This window comes from Gossypium hirsutum, chromosome D10 (genome assembly GCF_007990345.1).
Source record: "Gossypium hirsutum isolate 1008001.06 chromosome D10, Gossypium_hirsutum_v2.1, whole genome shotgun sequence".
Classification (NCBI taxonomy): domain Eukaryota; kingdom Viridiplantae; phylum Streptophyta; class Magnoliopsida; order Malvales; family Malvaceae; genus Gossypium; species Gossypium hirsutum.
The window spans coordinates 30,119,671-30,141,062 of record NC_053446.1 but is presented as its reverse complement, the minus strand read 5'-3'; the positions used below and the strand labels follow the sequence as shown (position 1 = coordinate 30,141,062).

The 21,392-nt window shown below is 31.6% G+C and overlaps 1 protein-coding gene across 1 annotated transcript; it reads right to left on the bottom strand.

Annotated features, from left to right (window-relative positions):
- Window positions 1-8,610: 8,610 nt before the first annotated feature.
- LOC107914841 (protein disulfide isomerase pTAC5, chloroplastic) lies at window positions 8,611-12,159 on the bottom strand. Its single transcript, XM_016843885.2, has 6 exons — window positions 10,898-12,159; window positions 10,555-10,650; window positions 10,281-10,397; window positions 9,338-9,584; window positions 9,099-9,136; window positions 8,611-8,952 (listed from the first exon to the last, which is right to left on the bottom strand). The coding sequence occupies exons 1-6, from the start codon at window positions 11,576-11,578 to the stop codon at window positions 8,857-8,859; spliced, it is 1,275 nt and encodes a 424-aa protein (XP_016699374.2). The 5' UTR covers window positions 11,579-12,159; the 3' UTR covers window positions 8,611-8,856.
- Window positions 12,160-21,392: the final 9,233 nt, after the last annotated feature.

The following is a 21,392-nucleotide window of genomic DNA, read 5'->3' as shown; positions in this document are numbered from 1 at the left end:
AACCCAAGCTAGACAACCCGAGCCATGATCGGGTCAATAATCGGAAATTTGTTCAATTTGTACTTTCTTGTTGATCTTTTTACCTATTGTTTGAATGCTTTTCTTTTTTTTTCTTTTCCTTAAAAAGAATTCCTTTTTGCTATTAACCATCACCAATAGAAAATTTTTATCATCCGTTTTTAATCATTAATGTCATTATAATTAAAATTTATTTCATTATTTTTATTAATTGCTAATTTTGTAATTCTTATTTTTAAATCACTATGAATAATTATGAAAGAACTTTTTGACCCTTTAAAATTTTGAATCTATTTTTTTTTTAAATTTCTCTCAATTTATTTTTTTTAACTTTATCGTCAATATGCTTTAGTTTTCCTTTCCACCTTCTTTCGAAATATCTTATTTAATTATTTGCAATGCTTCCTCTCAACTCCAAAATTGAGAGGAAATTTAGAGGAAATTGAGAGGAAATTTGAGAGAGGATTAGTTTGTGGGTATTAGGGGAAACCGTGGCCACGCCAGCAAAGCGCTCAGACGTGGCTGCGATTTCCTGGTACGTCCCATGACATCTCTCTGGCGTGGACGCGATTTGCCGGAAAAGGCCCATTCCGGTAAATAATAAAATACCGGACTCATTTCGGTAATTTTAAAAAAATAGGCTTTTTTTGGTAAATTGTCCGAAGGTCACATACTTGCAAAAGCAAACGAAAGGCGGTGAAGGTCACAGAGGGAGAGGGAGGGACGGGGTGAGGGGAGGGGAGGAGAGGGGGAGAGAGGGACCGGGTGGAGAGGTTTTTATTTTATTTTATTCAATATTAATATGAATATTAATATAAAATTTAAATTTGTTATTATATTTTATGAAAAAATATTTATTTTTATATATTTTAAAATTTTATATATTATTATTTCTTGTCAACAATATTTTTTATTTTATATATTTAAAAAATTATTATATTTTTTGAAAATATTTATGTATTTTTAATTTTTTGAACTTTTTAAAATTAGAATCAAATTGAAATCATTTATAAATTTTGAGAGTTAATTTTTTAAAATTATTGCTAAATTGATATAACATGTAAAAGTTAAGAACCAAATTTATTATTATACTGACTTTTTTAATTGTCACGTCAGTTTATTGTTTTTGATTTAACAGGAGCGATTAAAATGATCAAATTATATGACATGAGTTTTTAAATTGTAATTTTTTTTATTTTGAGTGCTTAATATGAAAATTATTTATATATCTGTCGTTTACCCTAATAAAAATATATTAATTATTTTGATAATTAAAATATCAAACCATAACTAAATTCAAAACGAAATAGTGATGAAATTTCTTTTCTTTTAAAAAAATTAACTACAATTTGAATGAAAATAACTGAATGTTAATTATTTATTTTATAATGGTAGGTATTGTTTTTATATTATTGAAAGGATGAATCCAGAAATTGGTACTTAACTTATCTCAAGTTAGATATTAAGTTTTTTTTGTCACAAGTGATACTTAAATTATTATTTTTCTCAAATTAGTACCTTTGTTAGTCAAATTGTTATATCTATTTTAAAACAAGTTTAATCCATAAATTGACACTTAAACTATGTCTTCTTCTTTTTCCATTTTGGGACTTCAATATTTTTTTGTCGCAAGTGGTATCAAATTACTATTTTTGTCAAATTTGTACTAAATTGTTAAATTTTTTTTAAAAGATAACCAAATAAAAAATGACATGTCATAACGTTGCTTACATAAGGGTACGAGGGCCAAGTAAGCAAAGCTAGATATGGGGGGCCTAAATTAATGTAGAGTCGTCACTAACCAATTAGGGCTAGGTTGGTTAGCCACCTATCGTCTAAAAGTTTAGAATTAATACTACGAAAAATCCTAAAAGCCTAGACTCGATCTCATCACCAAATTTCGAGTTCAGGAGTACGGTTACATGTGAGGAAGGTTATAGCACCCCCACAACGCCTCTACGGGGATAGTCCTACGAGGTCTTACGAGCTAGGTTTTTTTTTATTTAAGCATATTAATGTTTTAATCTAGGCTAAAATCTTATGGAGATCTTAAATAAAAACTCTAAAGAAAATGTCTTCGGTTTACTTATAACTCGATTAATGTGTATTCACCAAACTTATCTAATTTGAAACTTAAATTAGAATTTTTTACTTTTAACGGGAACCCTAAAGGATGCCTAAATAATTTACCTTCAATTCTTAAAATTAATTTTATCTTAGAATTCTAAAAAAAAACCCTAGAAATTACCAATGAATTAAGAGAAATATTAAAATTCATCTACAACTTATTCGATATATTATTATTTTTTAAATATTTAATTAATAACGTTGAACCTATCAAGATCTTACGAAAGTATCCTATGCCGAGTTTGTGATTTATCGTACTTTAAAATTCTTGATCTAAGGTTTAAATTCGTCAAAATCCTAAAATAATATATCTTAAATAACATTTATTAGCATTCTTAAAAAGGTTTCTAAAATAAAATACTTAGAAAGACCTACTCATGATTTATAATTCACCTAAAAAATCTTTAATTTTAATCTTGAATAAAGTCCTAAAGAATATTTACATATTAATTTAATATTCTAATCCTATACGATATTTAAAATTAGTTTAAAACCCTAAAAAAATCTTACATATTATTTATAAATTTTGTAGGGTAAATGGTAGATAAGACCTTAAAGACTAACCTAAATCTGAATGTAAAAACCTTATGGTTTCATTAAAATGTAAAAACCTTATAGTTTCGTTAAAATATAACACCTACTTAACTAATTTCATGTCAACAATTATAGGATAGAAAAATGACCTAAGGTTCCCTCTTTTAAAATGAATAGTAATAATATAGGAAAATTAATTAAATTGGCTAAAATGAATGAAAAGTTAAAACTCTTTCAAAAATGACAATAATAAAAAAAGAAAACTTAAATAAATGAAATAAATAAGACATTGACATGACGATGATAATAATAACAACAAAACACCTTATTCATAATACAATAAAAGAATCAAAGTGACATAAATAAATAATATTAAAATGTATGTAAGGGGAATGTTTAAAAAAACATAAATATAAATGGACATGAAAATAAATAAAGACAAAATAAGAATAAATAAAAATTATACAAGTGTGAATAAATATAAAATATTAAAATAAAGTGCATAATTGACATTAAATATATAAGGTATAAATGCAAATGAAAGGGAAGATATAAGTGTAAATAATTTATTAAGGATGGAAACAAAATGACATAGCTTGATTTTGGGACTAAAAGATAAAAAATGTGGAAGACAGAGGATTGATGTAGCAATTAATCTGCTTTTAATTTTGAAAATTTGGATTAAATTGAATGTTTGAATAAACAAAAGGGTTACAGGTGTAAATAAGCCAGAGAGTGAGGGCGGTGCTGCAAAAAATTGGGTATTTTTTGTAAATTTAAAAAGTAAGGGGGTGAATAAATTACCCATTTTTGGCACTTATAAATGAAAAAAAAAAACTATTCATTCTTTTATTTTAACCTCATTTAAAAAAAAAAAAGAATCTCTTCCTCTTCCTCTTTCTCTTTCTCTTTCTCTTTCTATGTTGGCAATGGCTCCACCACCGGAGAGCCGAGAGCCCAACGGCTCTTCGACCTCCGGTGGTGGAGCCGTCGAGTACGGTGGCTGAATTTTTTTTTTTGCAAAATAAAAGTTTTCTTTAACAAAATCACTACTTTTCTTAAAAATCAAAACTTTATTTCAAAATAGTTGAAAAAGATCAAAACTTTGTTTTAAAAAATCTACACATTTTCTTTAAAATGACTAAAAAATAGATTTTTATTTAAAAAAATCTAAACTCTCTTTAAAAAAATACTATTTTTCTTAAAGATCAAAGTTTTTATTTTGAAATAGTTGAAAAAAAATTAAAACTTTGTTTTAAAATTTTAAACTTTCCTTTAAAATGACTAAAGAAAACATATTTTTATTTTTAAAATCTAAACTTTCTCTTTTTTAAAAAAAATAAAAATAAAAACTTTTCTCAAGATCAAACATTTTTCTTTTTAAAGAAACTTTTATTTTAGAAAGGGAAAAGAAAAAAAAGATATTTGAGGGCTCCTAGGGCCAGAGGACCGACAGCCCGGTGATGTCCCCTTCATCGGAGCCCAAAACCCGATCCCTCTTGACATGTCTATGGTAAAAAAAATATAGGCGAAAAGAAAAAAAAAGAAAATGCTTCTTGTTTTTTTTTTACCTTTTTTTAAGAACAAAAATATAAAAAGCCTCTTTTTTTTTCTCATTTCATTTTATGTATATATATTGTTTTTTAATCTTATTTATTTGTAAAAAAATGATAATAATGGTATTTAATAATAATAGTAGTAGTGATGATAATAATAATTTAGGCCATTGGCAGGCCTAAAAAGGAAAGAAGATAATAATAATAATAATAATAAATGTCTCAAATTGACTAAAATCGGGTAGGATTCGAACAGCCCAAGAGAGAATAAAAATTTAAATGGGCCTCCAATTGAGCTCAAACAAAATGGGTGTCTACATGACATGTGGCAAAAATATTATCAAATTTTTTATATATTTTTTATTTCTTCAAAACTAGACCGATGTTCGAACCAATCAAGCTACTAGTTCCTGGTTTGATCAGTTTGTTTTGTTCGATCAAATAAATTATATAAAAATTCATAAAAATAAAATATTTAAACAATAGAGATAATCAGTACAACTGATTTTTTTGTACTAATTTTTTAGCTTGGTTCAACCGGTCTATATTGGTTAGCTGGTCAATTAGTTCAACCTTTACCTCCGAACTAGTACCCCAATCAATTATTGGTCAAGCCAGTTTGATTGACTAGTTTAGTTTTGAAAACATCGATTTTGATCGACAAAATAACTTTTTCAATCCTGTAAGGTAGGTAGTTGGCATCTTGATTCAAGAAGGCAAATTTTGAGCATTGTTGGTATTGTCAGACATTATAAATGAAGAAAAAAAATAAAGAGAGAAATAATGTAAAAGAAAAAATAAAAGAATTAAATATATATATTAAGGTTACATGCTGTGGCGGTTTAATATTGGTTGGATTTGTTTTTAATGAATATAACATTTTGGTGTAAAATGAGTAACAAAAGAATAGTTTAGGAACCATTTATGACAAGAAAAAAGTTTAGGTACTAAGTCATGAGGTAAGCCCTTTTTAAAATCAAACAATTGGACTAATAGAGGTACCAATTCGAGAAAATAAAAATAGTTTAGATATAACTTATGACAAAAAAAAAGTTTAAGTATCAAAATAAATATATTTTTATATAGCTTAGATACCAATTTGGATAATAAGCCTTATTGAGTACCAATAAAAATGTAATTTAAATAACAACAAGAGTGTTTTCGAAAAAGCAAAAGTTATAGCGAGTATAATTTAACATGGATATTGATACGAGTCGCAAGGCCCAAAATCAGGCTCTTGAACATGATGGACTCAAATTTCCTCAAGGCCCAATAACGAAGTCAAAGGCCAAGCAAATTCAAGCAAGATTGAATGGGATCATCCAAGACTACATTACCAAGGCCCTAGATGTGCACACGATTGGAAGAAAATCAAGATTCACTTTCTTGTTTTCAAGAAAATCAAGAAACCGAATCTTAGTCCAATTTTGTTGTTTCAGACAATTTCAAGAATCAAGAAAATCAAGATTTCAAATCTTGGAAATCTTGGTCCAAGAAACAGAATCTTGTAGCCAAGACCCATTAGATTTCATGTACGAGCTTGAACAAGCCAATTTCGAGAGCAAACGGATCACAAGACTAAATTCTTGAAAAAATGACCCATTACGATGTCTACAAGCCCATCCTGAAGTTTGGAAACTAATTTAATTTAATATCAAGCCAAATTATCAAAGTGGCCTAAATTGTAAAATATTTAAACTATAGGTCCAATTTTATTTTAATAGGTGGATCATCATGTAAGAATTTAGCCCAAGGAGTCCATTTAATTCATTTAGTTGAATTCCCACTAAAAGTCCACAATTAGATTTTTTTTTATTTGATGAGTTGTCATGTTGGTTATTCCATTAGGGTTAGGAAAACTTATTTTGGGGCTTATAAGTAGCATGGACGCCTACCCTTATAGATGGACAATTGATTTTTGTTTTTTAAGTTAATAATAATTCTCTTTGAGTTTTTCTTCAAGAATTGCTCTTAAGTTTCATTTAGAAGTTGTTTTAACAATCTTTTAGTTTGTGGGTATCATTTTCAAGCTTTTTATTGCCAAGATCTCTTTCTTGGAAGGAGAATTAGAGTTATTGAAAGGAGTTGTGGATTCTTAATGTTTCTAAGGCTTCTTAGGACGTCATCTTCTCTTTTCTAGCCTTAATTTATTGTTTCTTGTTTATTTAATTTAATTCTTGCTATTTTGGCTTACTAATTTTATTGATTTTCGTTCTAGGTTAAAATTGCTTCAAGAGAGACGTTCTCCTATCTTGTTTCATCAAGAAACACTTCAAAATTAAGAGTTTTAATCTTTTTTTGTTGTTTCAAACATTCTTGCACAAAACAATTTGCTTTTGTCCATAAAATCACTTCTTACAAATCTGTTTTGTGTTTTGTTTCTTCAGATCTAGTTGGGGCATTTTCTTGAGGTTCAATAACAGTTTCTTTCCATCCAAGAAACCCTAATTCGTTCTTTATTGGACTCTTTAGCAACTGATTCATTTTTCTTTTGTTTTAATTTTGTTTATCTCTCATTTGTGACAACTAATCTATTTTCGTTGTTTTTCGTTTCAATTTACGTTCATCTAGAGATCTAGGTTAAATCCACAACTTAAACAAACTACGATCCTATTCCGCACGTGTGCCGTATCATTCTTTATAAGATACAGAGCATAGTTTTAGTTTTAATTTTGATATTCATTATTTAATAGTAAGAATAAAACATTATTCCTATGTCTATTTAGTAAACAATTTTTCGTTCGCTAAAAAGTTTTTTAAAATCCATACTTTATAGATTAGTTAAAATAGTGGTGAAAGCATCCCATTTGTTTTGAAGTTGTTTGGATTTCATTTATGAAAGGATTTCATTTAGATTAGTTAAAAAGTTGTTTGTCCCTTGAATTTATGTACAAGTATCTAGTTGGTATTAAATTTTTTTTTTTTGGATTTAGCTAGTACTTGAACTTAGATTCTTTCACCAGGTTTGTATTTCCGCATACCACTGTTAGTTTGTGCTGACTAACATAGTTTTGATAGTCAACCTAGTGATGACATGTGACAACCTCTTAGTGTGTTATATGATAAACATAATTAAAATTTTTTAAATATTTAAAAATATATAAAAAATATAATTTTTTTTCACATCAAGAATGAACCTGAAGAAATGATTATTTAAATATATCTAAATTTGGACAATTGAATTGTTCATTTTCATTCTTGATGTATTTTTTTGTAAGTTTATATTTTTTTTATTTTTTTAAAACATCAATTTTTAAGTTATTATTATTTTAAATATATAAATTACAAATTTATAAAAATATATACAATTATAAATAAATAAAAAGCCTATAATATTTTGAATAACATATAAATAATTATAATATATCTTATATAAATTATTAAAAAAATAAATTTAAAAATTAAAAATTTATAAAAAAAATAAATATATAAAATAAATAAAATATTATAAGTTTATAAGTTTATAAAAAAATATAAATATATAAAAGAACTAAAGAACACTTCTATAATGAATCTGGACATCTATCTAGATTCATTCTTGATGTAAATTTTTTTAATAATATTATTAATTTATATATTATTAATTTCACAATAATAATATAAATAACTTGATATTTTATAAAAGAAAAATATATAAACTTACTAATAAAATACATTTGAAATGTATCTAGATAATTATTTGTTTAGGTTTATTCTTAGTGTGAAAAAGATTATATTTTTTAATTAATTTATATATATTTTTTTATTTTTTAATTTAGATCCACCATGTGGTATATTAAAAGGCTGTGAATATTAGTTACAAAAATAAGATATAGATACTTAATTCAGTCAAAAATTAATTTAAATACCTAACTTAAACAAAAACAAAAGAAATAGTTTGAAAATCAACTGTTGAATTAAACCTAACCTAAATAAGAAAACCGCAATAATTAGATGGTTAACTTTTTATTTTAGCCACGGATGAAATTATATTCACTCCTAATTAAACCAATTACTGTTACCGTTACCGATCTAGTTTTCTTTTAATAGTGAACATTTTATTTTTCATAAGGATTATAAGTCATAATTGAGACAATCAAGCAATGGCTCACTTAATATAACATTATTGCTATATTTGGCAAAAGTGTTATTTTTTTAATATATGAGTTGACAATAAATTAATTTCAATTGATAATTTTTAATCACTTCTCTTTTTAATTTTAAGTTTAAATATATATTAACTATTATTTATTTTATGTCTAATAAATTAATTTTTTTCTCATGATTACATGAGTAACAAGGAGTCATATACTCAATAAATTGGGCTCAAGAGATGCATGTTGCACGTTGAAGTTCGGCCAGCAATAGGTAATTTGCAAGTGCACCAGATTGCAAGTAGCCGCAAAAGAAATTTCTTTCAAGAATAAGAAACAAAATACATTACACATCTAAAGCCCTATTTAGGAGCATAGAACAATGCATCTGCCTCCAAATTCAGCAGTAATCTTATGAGGTTTGCCAAAAACAAAGAAAGAATCTCATGCGTAATGGATTCTCTGAAACATCATGAATTATGGGTTTTTTTTTTTGTATAATTGGAGTTCCTTCCTCTAATGTTCTTGTATTTAATGAACATTACAACCTAAACCACTGCTCCTCCTTGGCATACTTCACAAGTTGTATACCCAAGGCCGTCACAGTATGGACAATTTGCTCCCTCGTCCACCCATTCTAAGAACTGCATCACAAAAACTGGTCAAATCATCAATGTGGCTAAGTAGATGTAAGTATTTTTGTCTTTTTGGATTTGGGGTATAGGGGCTTTGAACCATACTAGACCTCTTTAAACAAATCATGTACAGAACAAGCAAAATCCATTTTTACCTGTGGTTCAACATTAGGTTCACCTGTTCCATCACACTCTGCAGTAGAGAAATGTCAATGAGAGTAATAGTTAATTTAAGGTAACAAGTACTTGAATAACTTTGAAAATGGTCATGTTTGAGCAATATTGCAATTGCAGTATATTCATTCTAAATATCAAAGAACAGTGTCTTATTCTATCCGCAGACCAGGTCCTTCAAAGATTGAGGTTCAATTCAACTGTAGGAAATAATTATTACCTGCGCACATTAACCGGCCTTCTCCCCGACAAGCATGGCAGCTTGTTTTGGCATCTATGTTTTCACTCCCCGTAGCTTGTTTATCCTTACCAGTAAGCCTAGAAGGTTCTTCCCACCGGTTTTCTCCAAGCAGAAAAACTCGGTGTTGAGATACCTCAGCTTCTGTGAAACCTTCCTCTTTCACAACTTTCTGTTGCATCTCTGAGATTTCTGTCAAAGACGTTATTGCAGTTCCATTGGTCCCCTCCTACAAATAAGACGAAGTGCATGAAACCAACCATTTAATTGGCTGAAATCAAAATATAGCAGCATAGGGTTGTAAACGAACCGAACTTGAACGAACAAATCTATGTTCATGTTTGTTTGTCTATTTTTAAGCTTATTTGTGTTCAGTCCATGTTTGTTAAGAATTTCAAAATGTTTATTCGTGTTCGTTTATTTAAAATTATATGTGTTCATGTTCGTTCGTTTAAGTTAAACGAACATGTTCACAAACATTGTTAATGAACATATAATTGAACATGTTTACGGACAATATTCTTGAATAACTAATAAACAAACAATAAATAAACATATACATATACATATACATATACATATACATATACATATATATAATATCTAAAGATATATACTAACTTTTAGATATAAAATAGTCAATACAAATATTAATAATTATATTATAAATAAAATATAAGCACACAATCCATAATAATTTTATTATATATTAGTGGAACAACGTTTTATTATATATTAGTGGAACAATAAACAAGTTTAACGAACTCTAAAACCAATATAAACGAGTTTGCTCATAAGCACAAATAAACTAAACAAACTTTATTTAATAAAGAGATTAAAAATCTTGATCATGTATAAACTAACAAAAACTGAATTGTTCATGGAAGACCATGGAACTTAAGCCTTTTGCATGATATCAACATACCTTCTCCCAAATAGTTGCAATATTGCTTGAGCTAGAACTCTTGACTTCCTGTTCTTCGAACAACCTTTGAAGAAGTTCTGCCGTCATTATTCCATCTTCACGGGCACCTATTGTTGCCTGTCAGGAGGGATCATAAATCATTTGCTAATGAACATCATAGGAGAATCTCACGAGCGATTCATAACAGATCATTTTGTCCCCAGAATTGGTATCTCTGATAATAGTGGAAAACTCATGTCCATTGACAAAACACAATAGTGAAATTATGGCTTACTTGCCAAGTTTTCACAGCACGTTCAGTCCCGCTGGAGAAGCTGGAAAATTCAATGTCCTCCTCACCAGAGTAGAAACCCAGTTTTCCTAACGCTTCCTGTCATGATAAAAAGCCCTTAGGGAACAATTCAAGATCCATCATCCACTCAAATATCAATTAAGAATGCCAAAGAAGCGGGACGAGGTTGCCTCACTTCTACTCACTCTTATATGGATATAAAAATGGGTCTTGATTTGCATCCAGAATTGCCCACACTTTTTATTGAATAATTTTTTTCCTTTTAAAAATAAAGAAAATCATATACTCAAATAAAAGAAAAAACATAGGCTATGATTTAGCTGACCTGCATTTCTCGAACTTGCTCTCCTTCGCTGCCTACTCTCAACGTTTTCCTCTCTATCTTCTTTTCAACCTCTTTTGCCTTCTTTTCCAGAACCCTAACTCCTTCCTCTACAACCACCTCTTTCTCTTTTACTTCTTCGAAAACCATATCCCTCGCGCTTTCTCCGCTTTCCGCAATCCGATTCTTGTCTTTCAACACCTGAAGTAAAGCTCCGATACGGGATATTGTCTCCGTAACCGAAGCTCCATGAAAGGAATTCCGGTTTTCTAAGGCCTGGATTTGAAGCTTGAGTTGGGAGATTTCCCAAAGTAGCGATTCTTTCTCTTTAAGCCAGCGCTGCTCTTCTCTTAGCCAGCGTTGCTCTTCACGGAGCCATCGCTGTTCCTCGCGAAGCCACCGGGTTTCTTCGCGGTCGAAATTTGAGGAATTATGTGAAGAAGAAGAAGAAGAAGAAGAAGAAGGAGGAGAAGAGGAGGAGAAGCAGACGAAGAGATTGGAAGGGGAAGGAGAGAGGGAGGAGGGTTTGGAAGAAAAGGAATGAGAATGGGAGTGGAGAAAAGGAGGGTTGAAAGAGAGAGGAACTAAGGAAGTCATGTGAATTGCAAATTTGAAATACAGTCTAATTACTTCCTCGGGAAAGAAAAAAAACGGAAGTAGAAGAAAAGAAGAAAACTGATACATATATTTGTAGTTTGGTTACATTACAGGTTTTAAACCACACATTCCAAATTCACCGATAGACAGGTGGCCACTGGCGTGGCGGGAACATTCTTTTTTACTTTTATGGTTTTCGCACTTTGGCCTTTTTAGGAAAATAACCTTAAAAAATTAATTAATTAATAAAATAGGCTTTTTTTACGCTAATAATATAAAATGATATGCATACCCAATTATATACAAAAATGAGTTATTTGTGGGGTGAAAAGTGGTGTATATCAGGTTTTATACGGTTTTTATACGGTTTCAAGGTGAAAGGGGTGGTGCTAGGCTAGTAGACGGCACTAGTAAAGCCATATTGAAAGGCAACACTGCTGCCAAGCATCAGTCCCCTCCGTTTCTTACAATCTGTCAGCGTTGAGTTCTATCCTCTTCAAGCCACGAGAACAAAGAGAAAAAAGAGGGAGAGAGATTTGGGGGACCTTATAACCATGGTCCCCTTTGTAGAGAAGAAGAGTAGAAACGGTAAAAAAATAACAGCAGTAGTGGAGAAGAAGAGAGGGAGAAGAAGAGAGGGAGAAGAAAGAAAGAAAAAAGACAAAAGAGAAGAGAAGATAAGGTATTTTTTTTTTATTTAAATAGAAGGGATTATGATGAGGAATTGTTATAAATTATTTTGTTAGCATTGTGCACTTTGTTTATTGTGATTTTTATGTTGTTTTTAATTTATTTTAAAGATGTGGTTAGTAACTATTATAAATTATTTGTTTAGTTTAATATTTATTGTAATTTGTTAGGTTATAAATGTATTTTTTAATTTATTTTAAAGTTATTTTGTTAGTAATTTTTGTGATTAGGTTAATTATTTGTTTAGTTTAATGTTTATTGTGATTTGTTATGAATGTAATTATTTTTTTGTTTTTGATTTATTTGACAATTTTTTTGACTTATTGAGATGTTGATTAATTTTATTTTTATATATTTTTATAGGTTGTTTCAAAGAAACTAAACAGGTATATTTCAGTTTTATTTTTGGATTCTTATATTTTTTATGTTTAGATCATTTCGGTTTAATTTAATTAGATTATCATTATAAACTAACATAATTTTTTATGTAGGTAAAAATATGAGAATTTATGAGATTTTTTATTATAATTATATTATTATTGTACTATATTTATCATATTATTTACCGTATACTATTAATATGTTTTGATAATGATTGAAAATGGACCATTTAGAAATTAACTATCGAAATTTGTTATTTTCAACAAATTGTTAGGGTGTCTCCTTTTTGTATTTTAATATTGTTTCTCCTATTATTGAGAAAATAAGGCTTAAATCCAAATTATTTAACTATCGTACTGTGTTTTTTGCAACAAACTAAATGAGTTCTTTGATTGATAATGATGATCACATATCAAAAACTGTTAATGAGATGATAATAAATTTTTTATTTATTATTCATGTAATTTACGGAATTAAATTAGGTTATATTAACTATTTCGGTAATTTAATAGTGTCAGGGACTATACCGCGCATTGAGGGGTCATGTGAATGGTGTAGGCTATTTGTTGGATGAGTCCCTCATGCCATACTTGGAGTTAGCCGGATTCGGATCAGCGGCATTGATCCGGACGTTTGATTTGTGGTACGACTTAATACCCACTTTGGTCGAGCGATGGTGCTCGGAGACCCACACATTTCATTTGTTGTGTGGGGGAGTGCACCATCACTTTGTAGGATGTTGCACTACAACTCGGGCTCCCTATTGATAGGAGTGCGATCATGGGCGTAATGTAACAACCCAAACCCGGCCTAGACGTTATGGCTGAATCTGGCAATGTCACATGGAAAGGGATTTGAAGACAAGATTGTCGAGTTTAAAAACTGTTACAGTAAGTTAGATTTTATTTAATTCGAAAAAAATCTAGTTGATTTGCTTTAAAACTTGTCTCTTAGCGGAAGCTTTTGTAACCAATTAATTTAGGGAAAATCGTTTCAATTTACGAAAAACCTTAGTTTTTTTAGAAAAAATCGTATTTTGTGGGAGTTGCAGTCTTAAAAAAATCCATAAAAAACAGTATAAAGTCCAAAATTTAAAGCCAACCAGTCCATAGTCTAGAAGATACATCAAAAACCCCAAATAAGTAATAAATTATAGCCATTAACGGAAAATAATCTAAAATTTACGTGAGGCCACCGTCGAGTCCTCTGCTGCACCGACTCGTCAAGTCTGGGGATTACCTGTACAGATTAAACAGAGAAAGGGTGAGTTTTTGCAAACTCAGTGTGTAATCCCCCACAGAAAACATGCATATAGGTAATCAACAGAATTCAGTTAGATACAGTCTCAGAAATACATTAGGGTCTTGGCCCATATCAGATACAGAATGCAGATACAGTAAGTCAGAATCCTACCCACCAGCCTCTACACACTATCTCCGTCTAACCCTACACACCATGTGAGATTAAATCAACCCACCCATCCTTACACACCATGCTATACCAAAATGCGACACATAATCAGAAGGTTGTAGCTGAGTTGCCAGATAACAGGCTTAATAGCCTTTCAGACACTTCCTCCAAATATCATCAACCCACCCCGATGCAATGCAACATACAAAATATGTCATGCCATTATGCAATTAATAGTACATACATTCGGATATCATAATTCATGCTCGGTATAGAAATCAGACAGACATATCACACATATAGGGGTCTAAGTAAAGCTTACCGACCCTACAGTAGGTTCACAGTCGACTTGGGCGACCCATACAACCTTACAGAACTTTTCAGAAAAACGGGCTCACACGCCCATGTGGCCCACTCGGCCCAAATTGGCCTTGGCCACGTGATCCATTTTTAATGTATCCCATGCTAGTTAATCATTCATATATGTTTTCACTATTTACTTATATGTTCCTTCAAAGCTGTCTACTTGAGTTACTGTTACTAAATTATTTATATCTTGAGCTACAGAATTCCGAATTAAGATCCGCTTGATGTTTTTGAAACTAGACTCAAATATATTTCTACCATAAAATTTTCATAATTTTTGGTTTAGCAAATAAGTACAGTAAAATCTTCAAACTTACCCCTGTTCTGCTGTCTGACAGCTTCGTTCTTTCTTCGCTAAAAATTAATTATCTCTTAGTAAAAAATTTGGATAATGTTTCCATTTGTTTCTATTAAAAATAGACTCATTAATAATTTAAAAATGTAAATTTTAACTCCTAATTATTTTTCTCCAATTTTTGATGATTTTCCAAAGTTAGAACAGGGGAACCCGAATTCATTCTGATCTTGTCTCACAAAGTTTATTATACCTCACGATTTACAATTCCATTACTTACACCGTTTCTTCTATGAGAAACTAGACTCAATAAGATTTAATTCCATATTTTGTTCATCCTCTAATTCGATTTCCACAATTTATGGATATTTTTCAAAGTTAGCCTACTGCTGCTGTCCAAACAGCAAGCAATTTCGGCTTTTCACCGAATCCCTTTTTTTTTTCTCTTTTCGGGTACACACTTGGTTTTGTTTGATGTTAAAAGAGTCCCCGAGCACTCCAAAGCCTATAATAAAGATACTCAACATCAATTTAACATATTTACAAGCGAATTGACAACCAAGAACGAATAGAAACCCAACTTACCACCAACAATAACCCTCCGTTTAACTATTGTTAAGACGAGAACACTGAATTCACCAGTCTGAGCCTCCCCTTACGCCTAAATCGTAGAGAAAAACATTACCACTTCAGTCGTTAAGAGATTCATAACAGAAATAAAGAGAACACTTACCGAAACTAAACGAGCACTAACCGCATGCGAAAACGAAGGAAAATAAATGAATTAGGGAAAAATCATAAAGAAGAAAAAAAAGAGAAAGATAGAAAAACTTAGAGAATTTAGGCAAGAGGAGAGGGAGAAGAATAGACGGTAGATTTTTTTGGAAAAGAGAGTCAAAATTTGGTCATGGGGAAAAAAATAAAATAAAATCCTGATAACCCCCAAAATCCCTTAATTTTCTCCCCTAATTCCCACTACACATCCACTACTTAGAATCCCACTATTACACAACTCTATCCCGAAATCTGAGCAAAAAAAATAATACCCTTGCTTGAATAGTGATTTGAACACAAGACCTCCACTATAATAACACACCATTTAACCACCAAACCAGCAAACCCATTCTAATGTAATTTACCCAACAATCAAATAAAAGCCTACTAAACAAGAGTAAGGCCTAATTCATTCAAAATACCAAAATTTGCCTAAGCGAAGGCTTGAACTTGGGACCTCCCAAACACTCCTAGAACACATAACCACTAAAGCTGATAAATATTTGTGTCATATTTTCACAATAACAAAATTAGAAATTTTGGGGCGTTACACGTAAGTTCGATCTTTGAGCCAGTTGCCCTTTGCTATAACTTACTTGGACATTCGCCTAGTGAGGGGAAATTTACAGGTTAGAGGTTTTTATGGCTGAAGGCCAATTTTGAGCATTTACAGAGTATTGCCACTGAACGGGAGATGATGTATGCCGTTCGAGCATACATTATGCACATTATAGAGGGTGTACTCATGCTGGATGCAAACAACAACAAGGTCCACTTGATGTACTTGCCCCTATCATCTGATTTGCATGACATCTGCTCGTATAGTTGGGGGCCTGTAGTGCTAGCTATGTTGTATCGTGAACTTTGTTGGACGAAAAATCCTTTTGCAGTGGACATAGGCGGATGCCTTATATTGCTGCAGTCTTGGGCGCTTTACCGGGTGCTATTCTTGGCATCCGTTACTCACCAAGAATAAGTATTTCCACTCGTGAATAGGTGATAAAATTTTATCCATTATAGCAATTATTTGACATTTTTGTATAATGATATTATTCTAACAAGTTTTTTCGTAGATGAAGTACTAATTCAGGTATCGGGAGGTCATACACAGTTCCAATATACTGTCTGATGATTGACAATCATGCTGGAGAGGGGGTAAGTTATTCCAATATTCGTGATATTTTATTACCTTATCTTAATCGACCCACGTTAATATAACCATGTTATTAATTGTACAGTTCATATGGATGCCCTATTCTCACACAGAAATTGCGGCTGTTATTCCCTTATCAGCCCATATCCACTCAGATCTATGGTGCATTAACGCACCCATTATAAATTTCCAGACAGTGGAATGGTATCACGGGGGTCAAGTACTCTGGCAATTTGGTTGCATACAGTATATCTCGGCCCTGCCAGTATAGTTGGGGGACATCCACGGGATTAACAAGAGGAGGAAACATGGAAATAATTGGGCAGTAGTACTTCAAAAATATATTGCAGTGTGGAACAACAGCGTGGGGTGGATACCTCAGATGGATCATTATTTCGATTTGCAGCCCTCGTTACAGTACATATAGTAGTACTCTGAGATGGGGAAATCATATTTATTTGGTGGGTAGTCGGTGATAGTCCCCCTGCATATGACACGACTTGGGCAACCGTAATACATCCGAGCCAGACACAATGCCACATTTTTAGGATAGTTCTTATCATCTAAACTTAGGTTTGATGACTATTTGCTGGGCTTATCAGGGCACAGGTATCATTTAGAGTTTGATATCTTAAGCCCACTACCACAACAGTACTCCACACCTCTTGGCCCATTACCACCGCAATACTTCACTCCTCTCGGCCCAAGTTCATCGATGACGTTTGGGGCATATGATTTTTCTTCTATGTATAGCACACCCTCAGGTTCGGGTGAAGAGAACTTTGATCGTCGCAATCACCCGCAACGTGAACGCTGACCACCATAAAAATATAGCCCTAGGACCACACCATCAATTTTAGGGGTTTTTGCAATTTAAATAGTCAAGTTTTGTATTTATTTAATTGTAGTAAAATATAAATGAAAAAAATATAAACTTTGTAATTTTAAATGACATGTGCTGGAACAAACTTGGAATAAACTTTGTATTTATTTAATTCAGATTCACTGGAACAACTTTTTTAATTTAAATTAGATTCATTGCAACAAACTTGGAACAAACTTTGTTATAAATTAGATATAGTAGAGTACATTAGCTCAATTTCTACTTGATTGTGACGATTGTTTAGTATGGTAGGTTTGCTGTAGGTATTTACTCCAATTATGCCCAGCTAATCCACATACGCCACAAAGCTTCCCATTGGTTTTCTCCCTTTGCCAAGTTGGTGGTCATATGACCATAGCGAAACCCCTCATCGAAACTTTAAGCCCATTGCCACGGCTACATGGTACCCAACCACTGTCGAAAATGTGTGTTTGTTTCACCTTCCATGTCACTCTCAAGTCGAGTCATCCTTTGTCGGAAAAGGTGTGGCTCTAGCTCGTATGTTGTAGATGTATTAAGAAAAGATAAGTTACAGTCTTGAGTTAAAACATTAAAACATATATTGAAAAGATAGGTCATCCTTTACCCATTTTCATAACTTGTCTCTGCCAGTCTGCATTCTTATACTCTCGGTGGAAGTTAGCAGCGATGTGTCAGATGTAGTAAACGGATCTCCATGGTACACCGGAACGCCTAATGGTGGCAGTTACTCCTTTCCTTCTATCGAATATGATGCAAATATTATCGTTACTAACAACACACCTTTAACACCCTATACTCGACCTGGTTGCCAAGCCTAAATACGGGATGCCACATGTAACACCCCTAACCTATATCCATCACCAGAATAAGGTCACGAAGCATTACAATAAAAATGTAACTTTAAAACATATATCAACATGCATATCGTCCCTTAATCGAGCCCTCGAGGCCTTTGAAATGCTTTAGAAATGATTCGTGACTTAATCGAAAACATTTGGAACATTGAAGAAAAAGTGAGAAAAATTGAACTGCACGAGTCACATGGCAGTGTGGCTAGTTCATGTGACTCACACGGCTGAGACACACACCTGTGTCTCAGCCCATGTAACAATCGAATTAGGGACACACAACCGTGTCCCAGCCTGTGTCCGTGCCCGTGTAACTCTCTAAGTTGGGTCACACGGCCAAGCTACACGCCGATGTTCCAAGCCGTGTACTAGGTCGTGTAATTGCTTGACTTGTAACCTTTAAAACCTATAGGGGTCACACGGCTATGTGTCACACACGGCTAAGACACACGCCCGTGTGGACATGAAATTGGCCAAAATCAAGCCATTTCCATCACCCATTTCAAGCCTGTACCGACAAGCCATTTGCACCCTTGTTCAAAGCATCAAAACATACCAAAACATGCATGAAATGACCAATTCACTATACCATTATTCCATCCAACCAATATGCAATTTCAAGCATGTACCTACAAGCCATTTGCACCCTTTTTCAAAGCATCAAAACATACCTAAACATGCATGAAATGACCAATTCACTATACCATTATTCCATCCAATCAATATGCCATTTCAAGCATGTACCTATAAGCCATTTGCACCCTTGTTCAAAGCATCAAACCATACCAAAACATGCTTGAAATGACCAATTCACTATACCATTATTCCACACAACCAATATGCCAATAAGGCATTTCAATCACAATTTATCAAACATATCTAAACATATGCAAAATTGACCATATCTCATTCTTATTCAACTAGCTTATTTCTAACTCATAACATAACCTAACTTGACCACATTGCAAAGATACCATCACTTACCAACTTGGTCATTAAAACATGTATCAACTTAACCATATAACAGCCAACCACAAGGTATCAAAAGTACTAAAAGTACCACAATTTTAAAGCAACATTTACATGCCAAAATATCAACAAGCCATTAAACATAGGTCCACCTATACATGCCATTATAACATTGGGCAAAACATAAAAAAATATTGATATATTAGCTAGATAGTGTGATAGGTCTCCGACGAGTTTCTAAACCGATCGAGCTTCCGATAATCTATAAAACATAGGAAAGAAAACTACATAAGCATATAATGCTTAGTAAGTTTGTAAATCATGAATATAGCTTACCATTTTAATGCATAACCTTATAATTTAAACATGATTCAATCCAACATAAGCATGACACAAGCTTAAGCATAATCAACAACCTATGTTAGTACTTTAACATATAACTCAATAGAATTATCACATGGTAAGGTAGATTACATGAACATAGTGCCATTGAATTCATATTTTCCATAAACATAAATATGCATACATTGATCATTATCATTTCATACCTTTCCTTAAATTCATAACATAGTCTATTGGAACACTTACCATTCCTTCCCTTTTCATGCCCATTGAACCACTTAGAATACATCAGATATGCGGGAAAGCTCACACAAAGTGTGCTAAACATATGGTCAAAACCATTCATTTCCTTTTCCTTTACATGGGTCTGCTCACACAAGCTGATGATCGGAATGTAAGCTACACGATGTCGCTCACACAAGCTGACAAGTATCTGTAACAAATTCAGGACCTCAGCCATCGGTAGGACATTCAAGAGACTCGAAACATGGTAACCCTAATGACAAGTCATTGTATCTTATATATTCCTAAGGTTCAAATGAGACTCGATAATCATTGTAACGTCGTTGAATTTCCATCATTTATTTACATGATAAATAGCATAATAACACATATATTAAAATAACATTAAAATGTTATTTAAATATACGAACTTACCTCGATTACAAAGATGTCGAAATAAGATCAACTAATTCGAGGCTTTAGCTTTTCCTCGATCTAGATTCGTACGAGATTTATTTTGATCTAAATAAGCAAATTCAGACCATTTAATACTCATACTATTCAATTTAGTAAAAAATTCATACTTTTGCAAAATTACACTTTTCCCCTAATATTTTAACATATTTACAATTTAGTACTTAAGTTTGTAAATTGAAATTTATGCAATTTCATCCACATTTCATGCTAGCCGAATTACCTAAGGACTTACATCAACCCATACAAACCATCATTTCACAAGTTTATCATGATATTTTACTACTTTTACAAATAAATCCCTAAATGATAATTTCATCAAAAATTACTTTTCAAAACTTGTTTATTTAACAACAAGGACTCATAATATTTCATTAAATTTCAAGAATCATGCAAACATGTTCATGGAAAAACCCTAAACCTTTAAATTTTTTTGCAAATTAGTCCCTGGGCTAACTAGATTAAGCTATAATGACTTTAAAAACATAAAAATAATTAAAAATGGGACAAATTTCACTTACATGCAAGCTAAGAAAGTTGGTCGAATGCTTTAAACCCTAAAATGGTGTTCTTGGTCTTCAGAATCGGTGGAAAGAAGAAGATGAATGAAAAATGGGATTTTTTTTTGTTAAATTTTAGCCTTAATGACCTAACTACCGAAATAACCTTTAAAAACTTTAATAATTTCAGTAAAACTAATCCATGAATGTCCACTAACTATATAAATGGACTATTTAGTATCTAAGTCCTTTCACTTTAAAGTTTCATAACTATTTGATACCTTTAGCTACTAGAACTCTACTTTTGCATATTTTACGATTTAGTTTTTTTTTTACTTAATTAAGCATGCAAACCTCAAAATTTCTTAACAAAATTTTTATACAACCTTATTAATAAACCATAGACATAAAAATAATAAAAAAATAAATATTTACTCGTCAGATTTGTAGTCCCAAAACCACTATTCTGATTTTACTAAAAATGGGCTGTTACACCACACCACCGTCTCGTATCATGCACATCAAATAGGGAACTAGATCCGAGCAAACTGATATTCTTTTGTTAACCCGTATAAGTTTTAAGTCATCCAATTAGTTAATTAACATTGTTAC

What these genes read in the sequence shown, in the direction of transcription:
- LOC107914841 (XM_016843885.2), bottom strand. Translation starts at nt 11,578, where the DNA reads ATGTATCAGTTTTCTTCTTTTCTTCTACTTCCGTTTTTTTTCTTTCCC. An exon ending in GTGCTGTGAAAACTTGGCAA is followed by an intron (nt 10,398 to 10,554) that starts GTAAGCCATAAT and finishes CCCTCCTGACAG; the next exon opens with GCAACAATAGGTGCCCGTGA. An exon ending in TTGCAACTATTTGGGAGAAG is followed by an intron (nt 9,585 to 10,280) that starts GTATGTTGATAT and finishes TCTTATTTGTAG; the next exon opens with GAGGGGACCAATGGAACTGC.